The sequence below is a fragment of the Capra hircus genome, chromosome 23, assembly GCF_001704415.2.
Source record: "Capra hircus breed San Clemente chromosome 23, ASM170441v1, whole genome shotgun sequence".
Classification (NCBI taxonomy): Eukaryota; Metazoa; Chordata; class Mammalia; order Artiodactyla; family Bovidae; genus Capra; species Capra hircus.
This window is the reverse complement of record NC_030830.1, coordinates 33,191,131-33,212,779: the sequence shown is the minus strand read 5'-3', so window position 1 is coordinate 33,212,779 and position 21,649 is coordinate 33,191,131. Positions and strand designations below refer to the sequence as shown.

Here is a 21,649-nt window from a genome sequence, read left to right as displayed (position 1 = left end):
AGAATGCCGTGTCTATCTGCCCAGAATCCTGGCCCCATGCTCTCTGGTTTCATCGATGCCTGACCCAGTAGACGATGAGCTTGTTGTGGGCAGGGTTCATCCCTTTACCACTTCAGTAGTCACCTCCCATCCCCAAGATAATGTAGCCATAGCAGGACTTGCCCAGAGGAGGGCTAAAGAATTGCACTTAGAATTATCCAGTGACGTTGCCACTAGAGACAGAAGATAGAAGCACAGGATTTTCCTCTGTCCTGGAAGAGCTGATAGACCAGATGAGGAGCTGAGAGAGGCACAGGGGGCAAAGAGGAACATTAGGTGAGAAATCTGGGGACACCCACTGTACCTATTTCTGGAGCATAGGGAAAGGTGAGCTGGTATGGGCTGGAGAGGCTAAGGGTCTCCTGGTGAAGTGGTTCTTTCACCTGGCCGAAGCCTACAGCAGAAGTGAGAAGAGATGAGAAAGCAGGCTTCCTGGGTGCTGAGTGCCCAGTAAGGAACGGTGGGAATTATGACTGGGGAGGTGGGGAACGGGGGCCAGTCTACCCAAAGGTTCACGGGAAAGGTGGCTTATCTCCTTCTTCCATTACAGGGCTCTGCTTTCCTCCATCCCAGTGCTGGGAGACCCTAGAGTTGGAGCTTCAGAAACTCTGGAGCTGAAAGCTCTGGCCTCAAGATCTGACTCTGCCATTTACTAGCTTTGTGACCTTGAGCAGACCACTTACACTTACTGAGGCTCAGTTGGACCATCTGTAAAATGGTGACCAGAAAACTACCTAACTCATGTAGTTGATGGGAGGACTGATGGAGACAATGCCTGTAAAGCACTTAGCCTGCCTAGCTCATTGTTATGGTCAAATAAATGGGAGGCCTCTTGCTGTTTTCTGTGCAGACTTTACCACCAATATCACTGCTGAATTCTGGCTGGCCCCATCGAGCAAAGAGGCTGGCCTCTCCAGAGCTGAATCCACCAGTCAACTCAGACAGCGACCTAGACCTCATGCCCAAGGAGGACCCTGAGGAGACCTCTGCTCAGGTGGGAGGAGTCCTCTGCTCAGGTGGGAGGAGTCCTGCCCTTCCCTCTGATATTGCCATCCCCTTCATCCTCTGGACCTCTTTCCATTTCCACCAAATGGGAGGTAGTTAGTTAGCCTTTGTGCCCAGCTTCTTGCAGCCTTTTTCCTTTGCAGGAATCCCTGTCCATATAGCCTCCTTAGAACACAGGGGTTCAACTTCTCTACCTTTTTTTTTTTTTTTTTCCCAATTTGGTTGTGCTGTACAGCTTGCAGAATCTTAGTTCCCCAACCAGGGACTGAACCTGGGACCTTGGCAATGAAAGCATAGAGTCCTAACCACTGGACCACAGGAAATTCTTCAGCTTCCTTAAACTTATTCACACATATACATGAATTCTCTCCTACTGGGCTTATGTTGCCAAAGCAGAACCTAGGGGGTTTGGCCCTAAGGAGTGAAGGGGGTGATTTCAAGCATAAGAAGGGAAGATGTTTAGGGGTGTGTCCCGCTAACCTCCCTCAGTGAGACCACAAACACGAGAGTGGATCAACTGTCCTTGTGATCGTGAAGGAAGAGTCTCCAAATGCAGGAGGGTAGACACTGTCCGGGACTGACGAAGAGGTGGTGATGAATGAGGGAGGGCAGGAGGGGAAGGAAGGACAAACCGAGCTCTGCCCCCCTCCCTGTGCTGTGTCTCCTCAGCATCCTGAAGTTCTGAGCTGGGGGCACCCTGGCCTGGATACCACCCCGGCCCCCAATTGGCCCAGGCTCCAGAGCCTCCTCCAGCAGCTCCCTCCACAGGACAGCGATGTGGGTCTCCCTCTCCCCAGCTTTCCTCTCTATTGCTTCCCTCTCTTTACTTACTGTGGGAAGAAGTGAGGTACACAAGGGAGGGAGGCACAAATTTACGGCCTAGATATGCCACTAATTGGGGGAAGACATCCCCCCACCCCTGGCCTGAGCTTTCCTGTCTACACAATGTGGGCAGTGACATCCGCTCTGTCCACCACCATACTTAGCCGAAGAGCAAATAAGAAAATGAACATGACCAGCTTTTGAACCTGATAATGGAATGTACAAATGTAGAGCATATGGTGGTTAAGTATTTATTGAGGCCCCTACGTGTGCCCCGCCCAAAGGCTTACAATTCAATTGGGGAGGCAAGGCAGGAGAATATGGAATAGGGGAAATCCAGTGGGAAGTGATATTGAGCTACAGCTCATTGGGAGCCAGGATCTAAATACTGGGTTGGTCAAAAAGTCCATTTGAGTTCTTCCATTCTATGTTATGGAAAATCCTGAATGAACATTTTGGCCAACCCAGTACAGGAAGATGGGCTAAGTGCTCTGGGGCCATCAGGACCTGAGTGATCACCCTTCCTTGGGGAATGAGACACACGTGGATATACTCCACCTCTCCTCCCTCTCCTCAGTGCTCATCTGTGCTGTTATTTCCTGCAGCTCCTTGAGGTTTTAGTCTGTCTTTGACCAAACAACTAAACCTCCTCTCTCTAGTCAAACTTCAATCTTACCTGCTGGGGCTCTCCCAGTTACAGTGGACGCCTGTTTCTGCAGGAGCGCTACTGCCTGGCCCTTGGGGAGGAGGAGCTGGCTGAGCTGCGGCTCTTCTGTGCCCAACGGAGGCGGGAGGCCCTGGGACAGGGGGTGGCCCGCCTGGTACCTCTCAAACTTGAAGAATGTACCTGTGAAAATGTATGTAACACCTGACCTGGCCACCATATTCCCCTTCCTCCTCTCTTTGCCCTCTCACTGCTGCAGGCGGGGATGGCTTTGGGGACTCTGAAGAGGAAAAGGGGTTTGGGGATTGAGTTTGGCAACATTCAGGAAAAAGGGAAACCAAATGTAGGGGTTCTTGGTGGAGCCTGCAGTGGAGGTGGGTTTGCCAGAGGTGTGGGAAGAACAGTTAGGTTGGGGTTGGGATGGAAGAGCCTGGAGACTGGCATATGCAGCCTGTGACCAGCCCAGCACCCACGCCCCGCAGTGCAGGGAGCCGCTGAGGCCAGGGGAGTACGGAGTGTTCACAGCTCGGGCAGGAGAGCAGCGCTGCTGGCACCGGGCTTGCTTTGCCTGCCAGGCCTGTGGCCAGGCCCTGATCAACCTCATCTACTTCTACCACGATGGGCGTCTTTACTGTGGCCGTCATCACGCAGAGCTGTTGCGGCCGCGCTGCCCGGCTTGTGACCAGGTACAACCTTGAAGGGAGGGGCTGGAGGGGGTCTGCCCAGGGTTGAGTGGCAGGGTGCAAAGGGACGCCTCTTTCAGTACCACGGAGTGGGGTACAGAGAACTGGAAATCAGTCTGGGACTTCTGTATTCACCTTGCTCTGACTTTTGAGCTCTGGGTACCTGGGGCCCGTTGCCTTTGTGCCCTTCCCCACCGTAAGCAGAGTCCCCCCAATTTTCCTGGACTCAATTTCTCCAGAGCAGGGACTCTAGGACAGACGATCATCTCAGTACGCTAGTGCTGTGCCTGCTCCAGCGAGGAACTCGTTCAGTGTCTGCACAAGAGGCAGTATGGAAACCTGGGATGGGCGTCCAGGCGACCCGGGTCGCACTTCTTCAGGATGTGCCACCTGCTAGCTGGGGGATCCTGGCTAATCCAATCAGCCCTCCCCGCGTCTGAGAATGTTTGAGTAGATCAAATGGGAATGTCTGTAGACGTGCTTTAGCGTCAACTGGGTATAAGGCGTGGTTATTGGATGAATGAATGAGTGAATGAATGAATGAACCGTCCCCCTCTCCCTCTCTCAGCTGATTTTCTCCCAGCGCTGCACCGAGGCCGAGGGACAGCGCTGGCACGAAAATCACTTCTGCTGCCAGGACTGCGCCGGGCCCTTGGGCGGGGGACGTTATGCCCTGCCGGGGGGCGGCCCCTGCTGCCCCAGCTGCTTTGAGCGTCGCTATTCGGATGCGGGTTCGAGTCCGGCCCCGACACTGGAAAGCAGGGCGTCCCCGGGTAAGGGAGGAGAAGGTTAAGGTCAAAGGGGAAGGGGGCAGCGGCTCGGGCTGGGCTGAGGGGGGTGGTTCTCCCGGGCTGGGACCCTCACCCCGGTCCCACGCCGTCCCGCCCCTCCAGCAGCGCCCCCGCCCCGCCCCCCGCCCCCCCAGACCCGAGCTTCGGGGCCCGCAGCTCTCACCGCGCGTCCCTGGCCGGCGCGCTCCGAGGGCCTCCAGAACCCACCCCGCGCCGCGGTTGGGGCTGCGGCGCGGGACTCGCTCCTGGGCTGGGGCCGCGGCCGCCCTCTGCTGGGCGGAGGCGGGGAGGGGCGGGAGCCTGGAGCGGACCCACGGCGGCGGCGCGCACTGTTCGGGGCGGAGCGGGAGGTTGGGCCCGGACTGGGACTGGCTTCTGGCCGCTGCCCCACCCGAATCTGGGAGAAGGAGACTCGCGGCTCTGAGATGGGCGTTTCTGACCCCGCCCGGAACAGGAGAGGAGGGGCTCTGCAGAGTTGGAGACCCGGACTGCGCCCAGCCGAATGCTGCGACCATCTCCCGGGCAACCCTTCTCGCCACCGCCGTCAGCTCTAGTCTGGAAACCCGGAGCGGGATTCTTGGATCCAGCGCAGAGCAGGAGTATCGAACTGGAGACCAGACGGAGGCACGCCAAGGGCAAGCGCAGGGCCGCCTAGAGACGCCCCTTGATCCCAAGGAGGACGCTCCCTGCCCCACCTGCTCCTCTTCCTCTGAATCGGAACCCGAAGGCTTTTCCTTAGGCCATCGCCTTCCCCGGCCCTGGGAGACCCCGGCCCCTCTCCGAACTGGGGACAACGACACCTCCAGGAGGCACTGTACCATTTGCTAGTGGCGCAGCCTGGAGAAAGGGGAATTGGGGGGTTGTGATATGTAAGGCGAGAGAGCGAGGCTCTCTTACCCCTCTAAGTCCTAGACTGAATGCCATCAGGACCACGTCTGGGGAGGGGCGGCGAGATGACAGGTTTGACTGCCTCCTTTCAGCCCGCGCACTTTATGACTCTTCATGGAGACTTGGAGAAGCCCGTTCCTCAAAGCTACGCATCCCCCGCTGAGTGCCCCTGCCCCACCCCCACAGGCCCCATCCCCAGCGTCCTCCTCCCGAACCAATGAAGTTGGTTCGGAGAACACCTGGACTGTGAGCCGGTGCGCCGGCCGAAGGCCAGGACGGAACTGGGAGTGGAACCCGACCAGGGAGACTGGAGCGCGGCGGCGCTCCACCCCTGGCCGAGGTGGCGGACGCACACCCGGGAAGTTCTGCCGGCGCCTGTCGATGCGCGAGCCGCTGCGCCCTCTGTTGGCCAGTGGCCGGCGGAAGTGTGAGGCCGGAAGTTGCGTAATCTGTCGGCGCCCGCCCGGTGCGTGGTGAGCGTTCGTACAGAGCGCTGAGGTGCTGCTATGGCTTCCAGTGGGGCCGGCGTGACCGCTGCGGGCTCAGCAAATGAAGCTCCCGAAATTCCAGACAACGTGGGGGACTGGCTTCGGGGCGTCTACCGCTTCGCCACCGACAGGAATGACTTCCGGAGGTAACCGAGGCCCGGGGGCTCGGTCCCTCTCCGGCCCTTCGCGCGCGTTATGCGTACCCCCTGGATTTCCCTTCCTTGGAACTGGTTCCTCCAGATTTTTATACATCACCCACATCTTGGCCTCTTTGTGGCTCTGGCTGTGCTTTGCTGAGGTCCTTGATCGGGAGGATTTCCGTGCTGCCGAAGCGCTCTTTTCAGTCACCAGTCTCTGTCTAGAGAAGCTATGCTCACGGGGACCCTGGGGGAAAGGGCTGCAACAAACAGGCTTTTTGGCTCTGGACAAGTGCTTAATTGGCCTTTGCGTTTGACCCTGCTCTTATTAGACGTAGAAACGAACCTTAAATAACCATGTGGTCTTAGGCAACCTATTATGTACCGATCAGTGCTCATGCGATTCTGAAGTGCTTCTGCCTCAGGAGGGGACGGCTTCCTCCAGTGTGTGATTATGGGAACCGCCCCCCCCCCCCACAAGTCTCTCCTTAACCAAAGACACGTGACTCAGTGACCACAGGGTTAATGGGATGCGTTCCTTTTTCCAGGAACTTGATTCTCAATTTGGGACTCTTTGCTGCTGGAGTTTGGCTGGCCAGAAATTTGAGTGACATTGACCTAATGGCACCTCAGCCTGGGGTCTAGCCTGTGTAGGTAAGCACTAACCACTGTTCTTTCAGAAGTCCTAGAGGCTGGGAGAAGAAATAACTTAGATCATCTGTTCACAGACTAATAGGAAAGAGACTTGACAAAAGACCCTTGGCTGTTCCTAGTTAGATAAGTTTCCAGATGTTGCAAGGGATTTAGCAATTTTTACTCCAGTAATTTTACCTTTCTAATGCCACCTGTTGTCTGATTGCAGACACATGGAACCCCTGTGCTGTACTCGACCCCTTCAAAAACAGCTTCCAATCTGTGACCATCACCAGACTTGCCCTGATGGCGGCTGAAGTTTGTCAGATGGCACCTTCCCTTCCCTGCCCGACTTCCTTTTCTTTGCGGAGTCCACTCAGGACACCCTTCTCTGCTCAACAGGCAGGCTTCAGCTAAAGTATTGTCTTCTGTTCTGTAAAATGCTGTACATAGTTCCTAAGTTTCTGCAGGGGCTGATCTTAGCTCTTGTCCTGAGGAATAATCTAATGGTATTTTAACAAATAAAGCGTGTACACAAAGATATTTTATTCTTTTAATAAGAAAACTTCAGCTTACAAAAACAAGGTGTAAAAAGTCAAGATTTACAAAAATCATAAAAACATGATTTATATTTCACACTCAAGAGAGACAGGAACAAGTCCCAAACATGGATTTTAACAGATGGTTTGCTTCATAGTAAAAGAAAAAAAGAAATGGAAACTGTAGCCATCATACAGTGATGTTAGCATAGGTAATAGCTTATTCTTGAGGAATTTCCATTTTTGAGCAGTACTATGGGAAGAAGCCATTTGGTGTTGCATAGCATTTTAGTGCACCAGGTGGGTTTTCCAGGCACCAGGGAGGCATTGTTGCTATAATACAGTGGGATTCGAGGGCAGTAATGTGCAGGTGGAGGCAAGGTGTGAGTAAGCCTGGGCAGTGGGCTCTGAAGCAACACTGCTTGAGGAAGCTGCTTCCTTCACAAGAGATATTTTCTGACCCTAAAATTCAGGGTAGTGCCACTGTCCAGGAGTTTGGGGTTCTTTGGAAATGGAGTATGTAAGGAACTGGCATGGAAAGAATGATGTAGGCTTAGAAAGGTGTGGACATACAGCCAGGCTCCCCTTGGCAGTTTTTTCTAGTTGATTTGCTCTACTAGGTGTTTAAAAAATATACATACTACTTTTTTGTGCCAAGTCTCTGTAACTGGTATGGGATTAAAGGATAAGAATTGGGAAGGAGGGTCAGTATAAATATACCACAGTGGCCTAATTTTAAGTTAGGCGTTATCTCTAGCAGTCTGTTCACTAAAGGTAAATAGAATAAAATGGTCCCTCCTTGACCCTGCTGGCATAAATCTGGCTAAGAAAGCTGTTAAAGAGACTTAGGTGTTTTATATGTTAAAGAAAAGCACCATTTTCTTAATGAGCTCTAATCAGGGAGGTCCCAGCTATTAGGAGGAAGGAGTTTGAGCCTGTATGAATTGAGGCCTGTGGCTGGCTTAACATGATGTCAGGATCCTTTTAAGAATCTACATAGTGATCACAGATGCTCTGACAAGTTTATATCTTACTAGGCTGTTAAGATGAGGAAAAGTAACATACATTAAGTAAGGCTTGGGTTTGAAGCTATCACCCCCCAAATGGTGACCAGGAAGGAAACTTTTAAGCCCCGTCAGCCTGTATCAGACCACTGCTAAGCCTAGAAATACCAGCACCTGTTGTTCTTTATAGCAGTGAAACTTACATCCTTGAAGTCTGCTACCTGAGCTACTTGTAACTGTGAAAAGTTCTATTTGATAGCAATTTTCAAAGGTAAAATTCAAAACATGGCCAAAATTAAAGACATGGCAGCTTCCAAAAGTGTAATTCAAGTTTCACTTAAAATGTGATGTCTTAGCTTCAAGTAACAGTGTTGCTGTTGGTTTATAAAGCCATAAGCTGATAAGGTAAAGTTTCATTTCAACTGGCTTAATTCCTGAAAGCGGTAAGAATTTAGCAGGTTAAAGCTACCAAATCTACACCAAATTTTGATGGATAATTATGAATTCTGTAAATGAAAATCCTGGCTTTCACCATTTCAACACAACATTTTTCCTCAAGAGAAGTGTTTTACATCCTGTCATGAGGTGTTTAGCCCAGGCTAGTTAACACTACTATGGGAAAACCTCCTACACTACCTAGTTAGATCTGAAATAGAAACATGCCAGCATAAGTTAGTATGGAAACAGTCCACAAAATGACCATTCACTTCAGTGCTCTAGTGACTGAGGTGTGCTTAGAACAGTGTTTGGTTTGAATACACAGTGGTTAAAGTCCTAGACCAAGAAAATGGTTAATTTAAATATGGAAGATAAAAACTAAACTCACAGTCATATTTAGAAGGCGCTTTTCAATTTTAGTGCTAACTTCAAAAAAATCAACCACCAGGGAGATCATACTTACCTGGTAAGGAAAAAAAAAAGTGGCCATGAGAGGTTTTATTCCACAGATAGAACCTCCTCACCTAATTAGGCCAGTCATTAGGCTGAGGGACCCAATTATCAAGTGTGCTTTGAGTAAGCTTTTTAAACACCCTTTGGTGAAGACTCAGGAGCCAGTGGAAACCCTAAGGTGGCAGTAAAAGGAACACGCTGTTTATAGCCCTGCAGGTGAGCAGGCCGGGTCTTCTCGGCCACAGCTACTCAGTCTCGTCCCCATCAGTGGGACTGGGTTGCTGGGACAGGTTCTTGAGCCTTCTTTTTTGCATATTACACAGTGCACTGGCTTGCCTTACAATCTAAAGGTTCACATATAGGGGATTGTGTTTTACACTGCTTCCTGAAACTTTGTGCAGAAGAACTTCAGAACTAATGAAGGTGCCACTTCAGGAGGAACGGTTTTTGTTTGACTTGCACTATACGTTGCCTAGCATTAGACAAACTAAATACCTTTTTCTGAACATTGTGCTCTCCCAACCAGCTGGAAAAGTAACCCTTCCACTTAAAAGATAAAACTTCAGATAGGGATATATTATATGTTTAGGAAGGGGAAGCCCTCCCAGCCTGATTTTAAAAAGGCCTGAGTTAATGTTCGGAATATAAGGGGTGGTAAAAAAGAATAGGGTATATAGTTTGCCTTGAAAAGGAGACACCGATGAATAATCAAACACAAAGATTTTGGACATTACAGTAGAATTTTCAGAACTTGCTGGTAATAATTTGCTTTCACACACATAAGATACGAAATGTTTTTAAAAAGTGATACCAAATGTCCTTTACACTATACAGACCCATTTGCCACTTGAAATGACAAGAATCCTTTCCCTTAATCTTTTCAATCCCATGCAAACCATAATTAGGTACAAGGCACCAAATTTTATGAATTGTATAAAATCAGTTCACAAAGCTTTATCAGTACGTAAAACAAACTCCCTTTCTCCCTCCCTGCCCACCCATATCCCACCCCCCACCCCACCCACCCCCACCCAACCAAGTTTTCATTCTGTACTACTGTCAACCTCTCACGTTTATGCTGGGACCTGGCTAGGGCTGTGCCCCACTGCCTGCCAACCCACCTCATCAGTTCTTACACTTGGATGGAAGTGTAATCATAGCCAGAGTGGAAAACTCATAGAATCATTGACTCTAGAAACCTTGACATTAAAAACAAAAAATAAACTCTGCTATTGAGTCCATAGGACACATTAACACTTTTATAGTTCCCAATTTTATTCATGACATTTAAGAGAAATCTGGAAATTCTTTACAGTGCGTCGCTGTCCCCGTCAGCCTGAGAGGGACTGGATCAAAGCAGGCAAGAGGCCTGCCATCTTGAATAAGAGCTTCAGTTCCTAGCCATTGAGGGCATTCCTAATTTTTTTTTTTTTTGTTAACACTAGCATGAATGCTTGTCTCTGAGGCAACCACAAGTATGAGGGTCAAGCTAGATTGAGGTAAAATTTTGAGGGCCAGGTTGCATTCATCTTGGCTGGCTACAGCAGGAAGTAAACACACCAGCCAACTACAAAGGGTTCCTAGAACAGGGCTGTTAACTACTTGTCTGGGAGAGAAGCAGGCCCGTAAGGTTCAGTTAGGAGATCTTGGATTTGATTTGGCAGCATCTAGTCAGCTTCCACCTGGTTCTTATTTTCTTCTTTACAATGTTTTGACTTAAAGTAAGATGTAACTAAGAAATTCATCTACTTCAGTATGTAAATAAATTAAAGGCAAAAGGACATTTCCCTCACAACAGCCATTGGCTTATGCATCAGGAAATTCTTTTCTTTAATAAAAATCTCCATAAATACTAACTTCTCAACAGCGTCTATTGCTGCTGCCTCTGGGTACCTGAGGTGTCTGGCTGCAGGGGCACCTTCAAGTGTGTGCAGCACTTTGAGGACTCTGGTATTGGTTTTTGTTCCAACTCACTTTAAGTGATTTTATTAATTTGAAGCACTTACCCTATTAATACAAAGTCCTTAGTCTGCTTAATTCTTAACTTTTGGTATAAAACTTTTTAAAAATTAAATTTGAAGATGTTTTAATTTTCCATGAGATGTTTATTTTTCTTATCCCCCCCCCCCCGCCCCCGCCGGGACAGCCTTGAGGGATTTAGTAGATGCTGTATAGTACTTCTCTGTTTGTCAGTTCTCTTTTTCTAGAATAATAAATATAGCATTCAGTGAAAGATGAGGCACAATTTATATTTTCCTTCCCTTTTTACTTTTTTTTTTAAGTCAGTGCGCTTTTCTCTTGCCACAAAAGGTCATCACCAATCATACCAACTTAAAAATGTGGATCTAGAGACTACAGTCTCGTTATCAGAGCCTCTGGCAGCATGGGCGGCTGTGACACTTTAAAACAGTGTCCAGGTGAGGGTAAGCCCGGGCCAAGCTTGTACAAAGAAGCCTGCAGTAGACAATATAAACCAAATAGCATAAAAAATGCCATACGCTATCGCTTCCAAATAAAAGCTAAATATTAGAGAAACCTCACAGTGTTGGAAAAAGCAAGTTTAATTTAAAGTATAGTCACTCCCTTTCTTTATCACGGTGAGCCATCTTCTGTCTGATTTCCTCCAAATCTCAGTGCTGTCTGGTAGGTCCTATGGGAGAATTCATCTCAAAAGAGGTCAACAGCAAATACTATACAGATCTGCTTGGGAAATGTGGTCTTTCAACACTGCTAAAGCTACACCCCTCATCCTTTAGCCTCTTGTTTGCCAACTTCCCACCCCTCCCCAAACTTCCTTCACATCTACTCCCTTCAGGTGACATCTGTACTTCTACCTGAACTGAATGTTAATATGACATACTCAGTCAAAAGATGAGCATTCCGAGTGACAGGCTGAGGTGCTGTGGCACTCCCACAGTGAGAGCTGCAGTATGCATTCACTGTTACTAGTGAGTCAAAGTGAAGGACCGAGGAGGGAAATTCAGTGGTGCCTGACAGGGCAGAGGGCTTCCATATGGGCAATTTCATGCCAGTTAGAAACCGACCCAGTTTAAAAAAGAAAGATATATCTTACTAGCACTGAAGTGATGGACAGGACACTTGTTTTTCTCTGATGGACTGAGGGTAGGTGGGTAAAGAAACAGTAGGGATTAGCAGATTCTGGAGGAAACCAGCTAGGGCTCTCAGCAATAAACTGTTCAGACATACAGGAGGAAGAGCCCTAAGCCTTTGAAAAGCCAAAGCTCCCACACCTTGTGAAAAGGAAATAAGCTGCAGGTTAAGAGAAGCTGCATGCTGCACCAAGGTGAGACGGGGGACAGGCATTTCGATAAGCCCTGGACCACTGGCTCCCCCACCCCCACCCTCTGAGTTCTGAGAAAGCCTCAGAAACCTGACCTAAAAAGACCAGTTTAAACCAAACTACGTGCTTGCCCTAGACCTGAACCAGGAGTTTGCTACAGAACTGAGTATCCAGGAGTGAACTCAGGCTCAGCATGCCACAAAGAGCATGTCATGTACCAGTTTCTTGCTTCCCCATATGAACTGCTCCTTCTTTAGAATGAAGGGATGTTCGTGCCATCTCAGAAGATGTGGAATGATTAAATGACAGCAGCAGCCAGGTAGAATATGACATGAAAAACCTCCCATTTTTCATGGAGAAATTTGCTCCATGCACCTCCTTCCATTCTTCAACTGCTATCTCCTAAAAAAGGAAGTCTCTAAATTTTCAACCCTTGAGGACTACTTCCTCTGTAGGAAAAAATCCTGACTTCACCTCCCGCCTTGGAACCAATCCTGTCCAGCAAGCTGCCAGCCCAGGGCCCCTCCTTGCTCTGCAGTGCTCTGCCGAAGGCTGCTCACGTCAGGAGGCTCTTCCGGTGCTGCAAGGGGTCCCGATTAGCAGGGGAATCACATAATAGGAAGAAAACACAGCTGGATATGACCAACTCACTCCCTCTTTCCTCCACCCAAATCCCTCTATATTCAGAAGCAACTGTTGAAAGAGTCTTCATAGAAGTTACTCCTTTTGATTTGCTTTAACAAAGGAGGGAATTTTCTAAACCCATTTAAAAGAAAGTGACTACAGATTTTGTGATAGATACCAGTCACCCGGCACCTTCTGCTCTAGACCCAGTGAGGCAAACCTAGTAATCTGTTCCTGTAGTAAACCTTATTTCCTGTAAGAGGAAAGATGTACCAATACCAAGAGTTTAAAAGCAAGTCAGTCCTTGATAATGTGCTTCCCATTCAGGGGAAGGTCCGTGGTCTGCCCTCATCGTTGTTGCTGGAATGCACCTGAGTTTGGAGTTGGGTTGCTGAGATTCTTGCATTGCCCTGAACTGTTCTTTGAGTGTAAAAAAGGATGTAGGCTTGAGTTTTGCACACTTCCTCGACACTGCATACATTCAGCTTTGAGTCATTGCAGTGGACCCAAAAACCTAGGAAACCAAATGAAAGAAAGAGAGAATATGACTACCCAACTTAAATTTCAATCAGCAGGCAAACGAGGAGATGAAAAAAGGGACAGAGAAGTTTTGAATAGATCCAACGTTTGATTGGTGGTGGTGGAGGAAGAGATAAGTAAATGAAACCATTGGTTTTAGCCCCACAAGCCCCACCACAATACTGCTTACGGTACTGACTAATTTTTGTCCTCATTTCATTCAGGCTTTTTCACTGCCCATTAGGGACTTCTACAAAGACAGACTGGGGGCTAAGAGATGTGAAAAAAATGGGGAGGAGAGGGGAAATGTACATAGATAAAGGTATGGAAGGAAAGGAAAACTTAGAAGGAATAAAGTTATTTTTCACAGCTCACTCTGGTAGCCACCCCAAGGGCTGAGGGGTTCAAGATGGGTAAACTATTAAAAACACATCCACAACCCACCTGCCTTGGCACAGTAGCTGGGAGGCTCTGCTCTGGGGACAAGGACTGAAAGAAAGCTCCTTGGGAAGGGCCCTTGGATCCTCACACCTCCCATGTTAAGGGAGGTGATCAGGACATAGTATTGTAAGTGCTCAGAAAGTGTCCTCAGCTTTACTATGGGCTGATGCTAGTGAGACTCATATAGTATGAATATGACCATGACATAGCTAGGTCATACTGTTTATGCAAAACCAAGAAGGAAAGAGGTCTGCAGCAGAAGTATTAACAACAGCTATAACCTCTAGCATTAATTGACCATTATGTGCTAGGCACCACACTCAGCACTTTTACATGTTAGTTCCTGTCAATTCTTAGAAGAGTTATATGTTGTCACTTAGTGATATATTCAAAATTTGAATCCATCTTTCGTAATTCTTTCCACTGGATTTCAATGTATGTAATATCCCCCTACAGATTAAATAAAAAGGAGAGGAATGAAATGTGGACAAACCAACCCTTTTTGGTGTCCCCCACCCCACAGAGTAAAGCGCACGCACCTCCCTCTGTGTTGTAGCAATAGGCTGTGTAGTGTCCTGAGCCAAACCCTTTCCCGTGATGCATGACCACTGCGGAGAGATCATAGGCAAAGGTCTCTTTGTCAAGAGAGGAGAGCATGTCCCTGCAGCAGTAAGGTTCCATGGTTAATACCTGGTCAAAGACGACATGGACCCCAATCTTCTCTCGGTGATTACGGCCAGACCACCTGTAACATGGATATGAACTTCTTACCAGTAAGAAATGGCATGTGTGATCATAGGCAGAGGTAGGTAAAATAGAAGTGGAGAAAACTTAACCTGGATTTGGTTTTCACAGCAAGGTAGGAGTACTCAGTGTTCACATATATTTCCTGTGAACATTCAGATGTTTTCTGAAACTAGAAATCCCTAAACAAGCAATCCAGGCAATACTCTTTATAGTTTACTTCCTACCCTTCTTTTCACAGATTATCTCATACTTTATTCTGAAGATGGCTCTATATAAGCCCAAGTGAGGCTATTAAATCTTCAAGCACACACACCCACTGCAGCCTAGCTGATTTAATAGGGCTGTGAGGGCAGAAGCCCCGTCCTGACCCCCAACATCCACTTGCCTCACTGGGCAGGAACCATATACTCCATGGAAAGCCTAAGGACTCCAGGAAGCAGGCTTCTCCCCCCAACACCAAAGACATTAGCCCTCACCAAAGCCTTTGAAGTAGCTATTGCCACAGCTCACAGACACCTGGGATGCCCCAGAGCAAGCTCACCTGAATCTTTTAAGGTGCAGCCGGAGGACCTGAGGTAGTCTGTAGATCATTAACTGCTTTCTAGCTTCACTCAGAACAAGGGGTTTTGGATTGGATTTTCGTCGTTTGCCTAGATGGTTTGGGAAGGTATAAGACATGGATCGTGAGGAGACTCATTCTTTCCAAGCCGTGCAGAGACAGTGACTTGCCACCCAATATGCATTCTCCTAGTGTCTCAGTACTTCAACCTCAGTTTTATTTGGGGAGCAATGTGATCCTCTCTAAGGCTGCATTTCCCAGCCTCACATGCCCACGTGGTACGGCCACGGAAGTTCTGGCGGAGATGAGAGAAATGACTGTGTGGCTCTCGGGGGATGGCTGCTTAAAGAAGGCTGATGCAGTTGTAAGGTGCATCCTTTGTCCTTCCCACCATTTGAAAGGAATCTCAGTTTCCTTTCCTGTGAAATGGGGGATAATGCATGTATCTCAGGGTTAGGGAAAAGGTAAGAGGACACAGGGGGTTTCCCAGGTGGTTCAGTGCTAAACAATCTGCCTGCCAAGACAGGAGATGCAGGTTCGATCCCTGGGTTGGAAAGATACCCTGGAAGAAGACATGGCAGCCCACTCCAGTACTTCTGCCTGGGAAATCCCATGGACAGAGGAGCCTGGTGGGCTACAGTCCATGGGGTCGCAAAGAGTCAGATACGACTTAGTGTTTGAGCATGCATGCATGCAAGAGGCACAGGATTACCAAAGGACAGTGTATTTAAAGAGATTTTTTCTCCCAAGTGACTTGCTTGTGGCCTATACAAATATTTAGAAAAGAAACTTCACTGGTTTTGTATTTTTATGTCATACTTATTTTCTGAAACATGTTTCTTGGTAACAGCACTGCTAGACATGCAGAACAAGGCTGGCCATTGGCTACATATACCCCATTCAAAACAATACAAATGCTCAGGACTCCAATTTTGTTTCTAAAGATACTGAATTGTGGGTGAAATGCATTTCTAAATTACAGCAAGGAAAACAGAAGTGAAGTTCTCTTAATTTCCATCAGAAGCCTTCTCTATAACCATTTACTGATGACTGCTCTGTTATATTAATTCAGTCAATGAATGGACGGGAATATAAAATTCATGGTCCACTGTGGTGTCTGCTAATTGTCTCTGAGCTGTTGATATCATGGTCTCAGTGTCTGAGGAGCCTGGCATCTGATTCGAAGTCCTGTCTGTACCGCTTGTGAAAAGTAGCAAATCACAGGCAGATGACGTATCATGGAGCTTTCTCTGACAATAGGTTGTGGAGCTGCTGCTTCTCATGATAGATTGCAGCAACTAGATTGCAGCTTTTACTAGGGCTGGCAGTCATGGTATGTGAGGGCATGAGCAGAAAGAGAATTCAAAGAGGGGCCTGGCCTTATTTTACATTCCTGTTCACCAGCAGATTTTTGAATATTACTGCAGCTCTCTGCCTGGGAATCCTGGCAGTGACTGCTGCTCTCAGCAGAGGGAGTATGTGAGCTAAAATGAAGACAATATAGAATCTGGCTTTGTTTCTCTCAAATGAAATTCATGAAGAAAAATCACTGATTCAGTTAAGACTGATCAGTTCTGTCTCCCATTTGATTAAGCTGGCTATACAGAGAGGTGAAAGACTGATAGTTTTGAAACTTTCACAAGCAACAGATCGGTGCATCTCATCCCTTCACTATAGCTTTCCTTCCTTGCTATTTGAACCTGTCTACAGAGATACTGATAAATGGGCACATCTGACAACCAGAAAAAAACAATCCTTTCTTGCAAAAATAAATAAAAGTGTTTCTTGCCTAATCTATCAGGTCCGAGAATGATAGACTTAAGGTTGTTAACATCTTTCTGTTCCCTACAAGTATAAAATTTCATGACTATTTTAAAAAGAAAAAAAATACATACTGTCCTAATAAGACAATTTAAATCACTGCCTTTATACATCTCTATGTAACAGGATAGGTGAGTTTATGCTTAACCAAGTACAGGATTTCACATTTTGTTTTAAAATGGCAAAATGGTATCAGAAGTGTGACTTTTGATTTTTGACTTGATTCTTCAGAGAGAACAGGTTTCCCATAATTCACTACTTTAAAAGCCATATGCAGAAATATTAAAGGGCTACCATAAAATTGTTATTCCCAAACCAAAACTTATAGTCTGAACTATAATATGGCTGCACATTGTTCTCAGATCTCTGCACAATCCATTCATCTTAGTTTCCAAATCTCTATATGCCAAAACCCCCAAACATCAGTTTCAAAGTATTTGCTCTGCATTTCCGGTGTACATGCTCAGTTAGCAAAAGCATTGTTAGTGTGGCAAGACACAGGGTTGGGGGATGCATAAGGTGCTCTCAGAACCATATGGAAAAAATTCCACTTTACAATTAAAGCCATGATAGAGAAATACTTCCTCTGACCCTTCTGAGATGTGAACCTTTCAGGGATGAGAAAATAATGTTGAAGCTGCCATGGAGCAATGTACCATATGACTTCCTCTCTTGGTCTCAATGTACCCTTAGCATCACTTCTGACAGACTTGAATTCAGGATAAAAGCACACTTTTCTGATACATAGCCCTCAAACAGGCTATGCCACCTGTATTTAGACTAAATTAGAACTGTCAAACTCTATTCATGAATTTAAGCAAGACCCCCATAACCTATGAAGCTAAATACATTCTTGGAGTCCCCATTTCAAGGTCCATACTTTCAAATGCCTCCCAAGATAACAACTAACTTCAATCACAGCAGGAGTCCAAGGAGGTCCAACTCCTAGGTTTGGTTTTATTTTTTTTAATATATAATGTCCATATGCTTTTTCTCAGGAAAATAGGAGGAAAAACATTCCTAAAAGATGCTTTAGAACCACTCAATATTACAGTGTTATTTTTGACTAAAAGGGCAATTGAAATACCTTAAATTGATATTCTAGTTACCCACACCTTCCCCCCAGGACTCACTGTTACACTGGTCACAAGCGTAGATTCTGCCTTCCAGGGCCTCTGTCTCTGTGAACTTGGCCAGCATCTCAGTGAGCAGGCACTCTGTCTGATTCAAAGGGACAAACCCCTTTTCTATGCAGTGATAGCGTTCAGGGAACTCCAGGGACAGATCCCAAAAGGGCTCAATGGTATTGGATTTGTAATTGCATGATACACAAGTGACCTAGGATGAAAAGATTAGTTTATAGGTTATGTAACTTCCATGCTTCCCACATTCATTTTTGCTAGCACATAACAACCAAAACTAAGTGTATAGCTTTCAAACAATATTTCGTATTTAAATGATAAACATAACTTTTAAGAGAATTAGAGCATATTGCTTCTGGTATGTATCTCTGTGATGCTAGCTGGAACTGGAAAACCACACAGCACAGACAGTATTACAGACCCCCCTTTCTCTCTTCTCTCCCATTCAGAGCCTCAGTATTACAGACAGAAGTTATCACGGAGTCATCAAGGCATCCGTCTGAGATGGAGAATTTGCAGATTCCTGTCTGCTTCTCTCATCCTCATACTCTATCCTCCTCTAGACTCCGCTCCTTCCATCCAACCCAGCTTTCCTCTTTTTGCTTTTGTTTCTAGCAGCATCCCTACACTGATGCCCGTGCTCCAAGAGCCTCGAAGTACCTTGTGATTTGCCCTCCTCCCCGACTATAACCTTCCTAGATGCACCTTTCTTCCTACAGACTCCCAGGGAGGTTGAGGAAGTGCTGAGAAATACTCCCTTTTCACAAGCTGAAATACAAAAGGTGAAATAAACTTTTCTTCCCGTTCTACTCATCCTTCTTTTAAAATTCTAACTATCTCAGTAGCATAGTGCACAGGTTTTACCTGAATCTCTCAAGTTGCCCACTTTTTTAACTCTATCAATTCTTTCTGCATGTTCTCACAAAGCCTTACCTGTGTCTTCCCTCATATCCTTACATGGCTAAGGAAACGAAAGGGACTGGGGAACCGGAGGGAGGGTTGCTTAGGCCTTTGGCATCTTCCTAGCCACCTCCCTCCCTTGTAATTTGAAGGAAGGCTTTAGAAGGAATGATGCTCTTTCAAACAACCATGGAACCAAGGTTATAGGCAAACTCTTCAATTTCCTAAAGCTGATCAAATGGGATGGGATGCCAGCAAGGGGTACTTAACTGTAACGAGAATATTACATTACTGTATCATCATTATAGATTAAAAGACATTTCCTGAAAGTGAAGTGATTTGGCAAGTTAAACTAAAAATCTGCCTGGAAAACAGGAGGCAGGTTCACCAACGAAGCCCTCACATAGTACTGTGAAAGGCACCGCGGCCGCCCTCCACTGTGCATAGTTACAGCAAACGTATCCTCATTAGGCCAACAACTTGGGGAAGGCACTCACGGGAAGCCTACTACTACACCAGCCCCGCTCCAGCGTGGTGGGCAGTCAGGGCTGCTCCGAGCACACACCTACCTGGCTAAGTAGCTGCCCGTGAAATATGGTGTTCACCACCTTTAAGACCTGTTTGGTGAGCTTCCTCTGGGAGAAGGGGATGAGGATCCGGCGTGTCGTGCCTTCGGACTCGAGTTCCTGCTGCACTTTGTGCAAAAGCTCGCAGAGAAACTCCTGCGCGTCCTGCTGGTCGTAGCCGCGGAAGGCGGGGATCAAGCTCCACACCGAGTGAAGCATGGCGAAGGGCGACACCAGGGCCCACTTCCCCGACCACATGACGCGGAAGAGGGTGTGCAGTTCGTGGCAGAGGGAGATGTGCTTCGAGCTGGGCTCCTTGTTCTGAATGAGCTCTAGCCTCCTGCTAAGGGAGGTCCCACCGTTCAAGCAGAGGCCCTCGCGCTCGCAGGCCTCGGCCCCGTCACTCCGGGGCGACGACAGCTCTGTGGCGGAGCTGCTGGCTGGCCTGCCTGAGAGCGGGGCCTTGCCGTTGGCGGCCCTGGGGAACAGCTGCTCCGTCTTGGACGGGTCGAGGTTCAGAAAGCACTCGCGGAACTTGCGCAGGTGGCTGAGCACCTGCAGGATGGAGTTCATGTAGCAGGTATTGCCCAGGTTGCGCAGGCCCGTGACGCCAGGCGCCATGGCGGGCGCGCGGCGCGGCGCAGGGCGGGGCCCGGCGGGCGCGCGCGCGGCGGGCACGCGCGGCGGCGCGGTGCGGGGCGCGTGCAGCAGCAGGCGCGCGCTTTTGCGCGGAGGGGCGCTGGCCAGCTCTTCCAGCAGCCGTCGCTTCACCTCGCGTCGCCGCTGCCGCGCCGCCTCCTTCTTGCGCTCCAGCGCCTCTTCCCGCCGCCGCTGCTCCAGCTTGGCCTGGCCCCGCGAGGTCTTCTCGAACCAGAGCCGCAGCGTCCTGGCCAGCAGGCGCTGGCGCCGGTACCACAGAGCCGTGAGCATCTGCGGCTGTCCCTGAGGAGCGCGCTGAGGCGGGACGGCGTCCTCGCCCGCCGCCATGGACCGCAGCGTCCGCCCGCGCCTCAGCGGCGGGTCCTGCGTCTGGCCCCTGACCGCCAGGAGGGAGCTTCTCAGCAGCTTCAGGTCCCCCTCCGGGTTGTCGTTAAGCACGTAGTCCTTGCACAGGTAGCAGAACACGTAGAGATCCCGGACCTCCATGGCTAGGGGGTGTCTGGTCTCTTCGAAGTGTTTGAGTGCGTGATCCTCGATGTAGCGGCCGCAGGCCACGTGCGAGCACTTGAGACAAGCCCACACCGACTCGGTGGTGGCGCACTCCCGGCAGTACCACTTCTGCGGGTTCAGGATGGAGTGGTCCTGGGCGAGCCGCAACCGCCCTACATGTTTGCATCTATCCATGTCTTAGGGAAGGCTCCACTCTTTCAACCTGGCACGATAAGGGTCCCCAAAGAGAGAGAGAGAGAGAGAAAAAAAACTTTCAGCAAAATATTTTTCTAGAAAAAGGCTTGCAACCGGCATTTTCCACTCAGTATTCTTTAGTTTTCAATTCAAAATTGGTTCCTTTGGAAGGAATTTTTATAAAAGGAAAAAGCAATTTCGGCATAGACCGGGAATTACAGAAAGACAATTCCTTAAAAAAAAGGAAGAATCATAAAATACTAAACGACAGACCTTACCACTAATGTGTAACTTTACATTTTCTAAGGCTGTTTTAGTTCTTGAGTATCAGCTAATTTTTACCTAAGGCTGATTTAGAAATGTCATTACCCTCATTTCACGTTGCACTCAACTGGCCACTAGGGGAAAGAAGCCCATATTCTGAGCCATCTCTGAATTGATGATGTCCTGGAAATGAAAGCCTCTCTGACTCATGGTGACAAGATGCTGGCTGTATGCAAAAAGGGACAGGGCAGAGGAAAGGTGAAGAGAGACAGACAGAGCTCACAAACCAGTGACACCGGGACCTCATCACAAACCAGGAGAGATGAAGACACTCAAATACAAAGGCAATCTTAGGTCAATTTCACTGTATTTCAAAGTAGAGATAACAAAATATGGTTAAAAAAAGAGCGCAAGAGAAATGGTAAGAAAGAGAAAGTCCTTTGTAGTACAAAGTAATTTTATTTTGTGTCCAAAGATCCTAGCTAAGTAGGTAGACTGAGCCTCAATCTAACATTTTATTTGTTTTCTGTAGTCTACAAGTTTGTGCCTCATTTCATATGCTGAAATCTTAAACCCCCTCCTCCCCCAGGTGATGGTATTAGGAGGTGAGGTCTTTGGAAGATGCTTAAGTCATGAATGGGTTGACCCTCATGGGATGAGCCTTCAGGAATGGGATTAGTGCTTCTAAAAAGAGCTCCCTCACCCCTTCCTCCATGTGAGAACACAAGTGAAAAGCCAGCCACATGTCTGTGAACCAATGTCTTTGCCAGATATGGAATCTGGTGCCATGATCTTGGACTTCCCAGCCTCCAGAACTGTTATGTATAAGCCACCCAG

The 21,649-nt window shown here is 47.9% G+C and overlaps 4 protein-coding genes across 6 annotated transcripts in view; 2 read left to right on the top strand and 2 right to left on the bottom strand.

Annotated features, from left to right (window-relative positions):
* PRICKLE4 (prickle planar cell polarity protein 4) lies at positions 386 to 6,691 on the top strand. Of its 2 annotated transcripts, XM_018038735.1 has the most exons (8): positions 386 to 1,033; positions 1,714 to 1,821; positions 2,586 to 2,723; positions 3,013 to 3,216; positions 3,782 to 3,986; positions 4,459 to 5,526; positions 6,066 to 6,171; positions 6,380 to 6,691. In XM_018038735.1, exons 1-6 carry the CDS (start codon positions 860 to 862, stop codon positions 4,830 to 4,832), a joined length of 1,203 nt encoding a protein of 400 aa, XP_017894224.1. In that variant the 5' UTR covers positions 386 to 859; the 3' UTR covers positions 4,833 to 5,526; positions 6,066 to 6,171; positions 6,380 to 6,691. The 2 variants fall into 2 exon arrangements, with proteins under 2 accessions (XP_017894224.1, XP_017894223.1); XM_018038734.1 differs by lacking the exon at positions 1,714 to 1,821.
* TOMM6 (translocase of outer mitochondrial membrane 6) lies at positions 5,337 to 6,693 on the top strand. The gene is made up of 3 exons (XM_018038736.1): positions 5,337 to 5,526; positions 6,066 to 6,171; positions 6,380 to 6,693. Exons 1-2 carry the CDS (start codon positions 5,399 to 5,401, stop codon positions 6,160 to 6,162), a joined length of 225 nt encoding a protein of 74 aa, XP_017894225.1. The 5' UTR covers positions 5,337 to 5,398; the 3' UTR covers positions 6,163 to 6,171; positions 6,380 to 6,693.
* On the bottom strand, positions 6,690 to 20,571 carry USP49 (ubiquitin specific peptidase 49). Of its 2 annotated transcripts, none has more exons than XM_018038729.1 (5): positions 19,208 to 20,571; positions 17,730 to 17,934; positions 14,758 to 14,866; positions 14,009 to 14,214; positions 6,690 to 13,023 (listed from the first exon to the last, which is right to left on the bottom strand). In XM_018038729.1, the coding sequence occupies exons 1-5, from the start codon at positions 20,546 to 20,548 to the stop codon at positions 12,833 to 12,835; spliced, it is 2,052 nt and encodes a 683-aa protein (XP_017894218.1). In that variant the 5' UTR covers positions 20,549 to 20,571; the 3' UTR covers positions 6,690 to 12,832. The 2 variants fall into 2 exon arrangements, with proteins under 2 accessions (XP_017894218.1, XP_017894219.1); XM_018038730.1 differs by having other exon boundaries at positions 12,887 to 13,023; positions 14,160 to 14,214.
* MED20 (mediator complex subunit 20) overlaps positions 20,559 to 21,649 on the bottom strand; it is a 73,896-nt gene continuing 72,805 nt past the window's right edge. The window contains exon 6 of the mRNA XM_013973778.2: positions 20,559 to 20,576. The gene's annotated coding sequence lies outside the window, so the exon portion shown is untranslated. The remainder of the gene's footprint in view (positions 20,577 to 21,649) is intronic.